Source organism: Colias croceus, chromosome 3, assembly GCF_905220415.1.
Source record: "Colias croceus chromosome 3, ilColCroc2.1".
Taxonomy (NCBI): domain Eukaryota; kingdom Metazoa; phylum Arthropoda; class Insecta; order Lepidoptera; family Pieridae; genus Colias; species Colias croceus.
Genome location: NC_059539.1, coordinates 386,880 through 391,339, shown reverse-complemented (window position 1 = coordinate 391,339; position 4,460 = coordinate 386,880). Strand labels below are relative to the sequence as shown.

The following is a 4,460-nucleotide window of genomic DNA, read 5'->3' as shown; positions in this document are numbered from 1 at the left end:
CTGTGTATACATGTGTGTGTGGTCACTTGTTCCAGCCGCGCCATATGGAGGCGATGGAAGCAGCGGCTGACGTCACTAGAGAGGGCGCTACCGGCGGACTGCTGCTCACTTCTTCTAGCTCCAACTGCAAAATAAGAATATAACAAGATATGTTTTAAATTTTATTATTATTTTATAAAATGAAAATTTGGCTAAAAGATCGTGGAAATTATTGCTTGTTTAACTTATAGTTGCTATAAAACGGTAGTAGTAGTAGCGGAAACAGGAAGAGCAGTGTCGGGAGAGAAAGCTCCAGTGGAAATAGAGACGGCACTAGAGTATAGGCAGTAGGGAAAAAACATTAATGGTTATCAGGACGGGCACTAGGGTTATCAGAATAGGTACTAGGGTTATCAGGATGGACACTAGGGCTATTAGAAGATGTACTAGGGTTATCAGAATGGGCACTAAGATTATCAGAACAGGTACTAGGGTTATCAGGATGGGAACTAGGGTTATCGGAATAGGTACTATGGGTATCAGGATGGGCATTAAGGTTATCAGAATAGGTACTAGGATTATCAGTATAGGCACCAGGGTTATTAGAAGAGGTACTAGGGTTATCAGAATAGGTACTAGGGTTATCAGGATGGACACTAGGGTTTTTAGAAAAGGTATTAGGATTGGAGATTGGGCAGCAGCACGCACTTGAGCGGAGTCCGGCCAGCACAGGTGTTCGGGCGGCTCGGGCTCGTCCAGCTCGTCGTCCGCACCGAGCGCGCCCGCCCACGACTCGTACGCGCTCTCCGACATGCCCGCCTCCACCCTGCACACACACATGATAAACTTCATTTTATATAGCTTCTAGAAAATTTGACAATTTATATATTTTTGCCTATGAATTTTAACTAGTGAACAAGTGTACTAAAAATGGACAGTAAATTTGACGCCACAAACATAATTAACACGCATAGATAATCCGTGTCGTGTGATGCGCATTACGTATACGTCGCGCATGTTTTGTATTATCCATGTGTGAAATGTGTTATAGAACGTAATAGAAATATCATATTATGTAAATGTTGTGTTGTGCGTGTGATATGTTGTGGTATGCATTTTGTAGAATGCCATGTGATACGTGTTGTGACGCGTGTGTGAAGTGTAGTATGGTGTGTAACACGTCTTGTTTGGCGTCTGATTCATGTTTCATGATAGATATAGTGTTGAAACGTACGGCAGGTGTAGTACATGTGCTGACATGTCATGATGATACTTATTGTGTGGAGTATGATGTGTGTCATTTTTTTGTGTGTGGAGTATGATGTGTGTCATTTTTTTTGTGTGTGGAGCATGATGTGTGTAATTTTTGTGTGTGGAGTATGATATGTGTCATTTTTAGTGTGTGGAGTATGATGTGTGTCATTTTTTTTGTGTGTGGAGTATGATGTGTGTCATTTTTTAAATGTTTTCTGTGCGATACCGGCCGAGCTGCGGCTCGTCCGCCGCGGCGGCCGCAGCGAGCGCGTGCAGCGCCCCCAGCCCGCTGCGGTGCGGCGCGGCGCGCAGGGCGGCGCGCGCGCACACCGCGCCGCCCGCCGCCGCCACGCGCCGCACCGCCCAGCGCCAGCGGGACGCGCCGCCCTCCAGCACCTCCCTGTTAACGAGAAATACATATTAGATACACTGCTTTATAATCTAAGATCCCCCAGCATTGCAAAATTTTGGTTAGAGCAAAAAAAAAAAAACGATGAACGCACGAAAATGATGTGCCATCTCGCCCCATTAAGCCGATAAGCTGTAAAAGATTAATTAAGGTTGCGTTTTTAATTTAACAATTGCGTAACTATGTGGAAAGTCAACCTATAATCAACTGGCGAACTGAACTAATGTTCACTATATTTTATACAAGCATGAAAAAAATTATTGTGTAAATTCCATGAGGCGCACACAACAAGTCACCAAACATTAGTCAACAGCCACCAACACTTAGCCAGTTGTCAGCACTAGTTCGATACTGACCCGAGCGCGATGGCGTGCGGCAGGCGCACGTCGAGCGTCCAGGCGAGCAGCGCCAGCAGCTGCGCGCACAGCCCGAGCGCCGCGCTGCTGCGGTGCACGGGGTTCGCCCACGGCGCCACGCCGCCGGCCTCCTTGTTCGCTGACGCTGACAAAATATGAATTTTTCTATCAGAGTTTATTAAAAACCACATAATATAGAGAAATAATAAATCTAACTAAAAAAAATACAGTTGAACAAGATAAACTCATGAAATTATTGTACAGCCTGTAGCTGTAAGCAGATCTGATAAGTATACAAAGATTGAATTAAATCTCTCCATATCAAGCGAGTCAAAATACAGCCTAAAGGATTCAGTTACATACAAATTACGTAATGAAGGGTGTTAAAAACTAAAATGGATTAAGTAAAGTAAGAAATACATGACTTTAACTTCCCTTTAAATCTGAAACCTGAAACTTACCCCACGCTTGAATACTAGAGTAGTCTCCATCAATATCCACATATGGTGCTACAATGTGCAGCTGTGGTCTTTTCGGTGGCTCCTCCTCAGCATCATCACCAACAAACTCCATGTCTTCTATACTGTCACTGAAATTGATAAAATTTTTATTAAAATAGTAAATGACATTTTAATTATTCTGCAAACAATTTAAATAGAGACTATAACATGGAAGAATAGAGAAGACATTCTAATTTATTACAAATAATAATAAATACACTTTACTCAGGAGCAAGTAAATACAAATTTATCTTTATAGATATAAATCCCAACAGCGGAATCAAAATAACCTACAAACAAAGCCTTTGCAGACAAAAGTCTAAAATAAAAATATTAGTGTTAATATATTACCTGGAATCATAACTGATGTACACTGGAAAGATATATCTGTTCAGCTGCCGTATCCTGGAACGTCTCAACGCAGCCAGCGACTGCGCCTGATCATTGTATGTACTGATCTTCTTTTGCAGCTCATATCGCTGCGACTGAGCATGCTTACCCAAACTCGACACTCGCTTTTGATACCTTGGCAATTTCAACCTTAACTCATTGTTATAAGTCACTAAATCACTCAGTTCCTTTTTTATTGAACTAATATTGTTCTTTCTTTGGTCTATCGCTAATCGTAACAAGTCTAACTTGTCTCTAGATCTCTTTGTTTCTGTCACCAGGATGTCCTTCTTTAATTTTGGTGCTAGCAACTTTTCACATCTGTCCAATATATGCTGTCTATTTAACTTTAATCTCATTAACTTCACTTGTTTGTCAGAGAATCTGAAAGAAAGAATTGACGCTATAAATGGTGAGCAATAAGCATAAAAAAATAGACATAAAAATAATTTTTTTAGCCATCAGCACTACTACTACACATTTTAATGCTGTCATGTGCCAGTGTGGATTGAATGATTTGATTGTGTTGTTGTTACTGGATACAAATAAGAAAAAATGTGTATTATATTGTAAGAATCCAATTTCAGAAGGGCAAATGCATATACAGAAAATAAATCAGTGGAACGTACATTATTTGCATCTATTATCTATTTCAAAGCTATATTTAGACAAGAGCTGCATAGGTCAGGTATATGAACGTCTCAATATAATTATGTATACTTCAATCTTTCCTCTGCTAAGAGTTTTATAATTGTTTCCTGTTGCTATTATCAAATCTAGGTTACTAGTGCATGATAACAAACCCAAGGAAATATAATTTAATTAAAAATATAAGGCCATATGTTTATTTCCGCAAACTACGACATGAGTACACATAGTGATGTTATGTTCATTTCATTTAGTAAAAAGATAGTTCTATCATTCACTTCCATATAGGTTAATATAAGCTATGTGTCATAAAAATAATATAAATGCAAATAACTTACTTATCTGAATAAGGCAATGATGAGTGCACGAAACTGCCACTTCTCACACATTCTGCGCAATAGAAATTTCTTTTAACCGTATAGCAAAGCACACATTTTGTATAATGTCCATCACTTTCCGTGGAGGAAACTCTAAAGTCCCGTGGCGCTTCACTTTCCGCTAAATAACTCATCGCTACACTTTTTCGAATTTCACAAACATTGCAATTTGCAATGCAAAACCGCGATTGGAAAATTGGAAATGAATACAAAAACCTGTCACTCAGCTCATCAGCTGTGATGAGTGAAAGGCGAAAATGTCAGATATGGCGACATTGACATTGACAAATTGAATTGAGCAAATATTTTCCATTTCATCCACAATTTCATCCACTGAAGCAGATAATGATAATATTATATGAAATAATATTTATTTATTTATCTTGCATGTAAAATTTAATTAATATGTCAACATGTTAACAGTAAGGTTTCTTGAGCGCTATCTAGTGACAGATTGACGTGCAATTCGCACTCCAGACACTTTATAATTGTAATAAAATGGTTACTGTAAACAAACACAGATGGCGTAATGATACAAAAGCAAAAG

At 39.3% G+C, this 4,460-nt stretch overlaps 1 protein-coding gene across 1 annotated transcript; it reads right to left on the bottom strand.

The window, feature by feature from the left end:
- Positions 1 to 1,569: 1,569 nt before the first annotated feature.
- LOC123705946 (beclin 1-associated autophagy-related key regulator-like) lies at positions 1,570 to 4,173 on the bottom strand (the record flags this gene model as incomplete). Its single annotated transcript, XM_045655065.1, has 5 exons — positions 1,570 to 1,633; positions 1,999 to 2,143; positions 2,460 to 2,587; positions 2,850 to 3,272; positions 3,875 to 4,173. Coding segments are annotated over 5 exons (1,059 nt in total), but the record flags the coding sequence as incomplete, so codon positions are not given.
- Between the last annotated feature and the right edge of the window lie 287 nt (positions 4,174 to 4,460).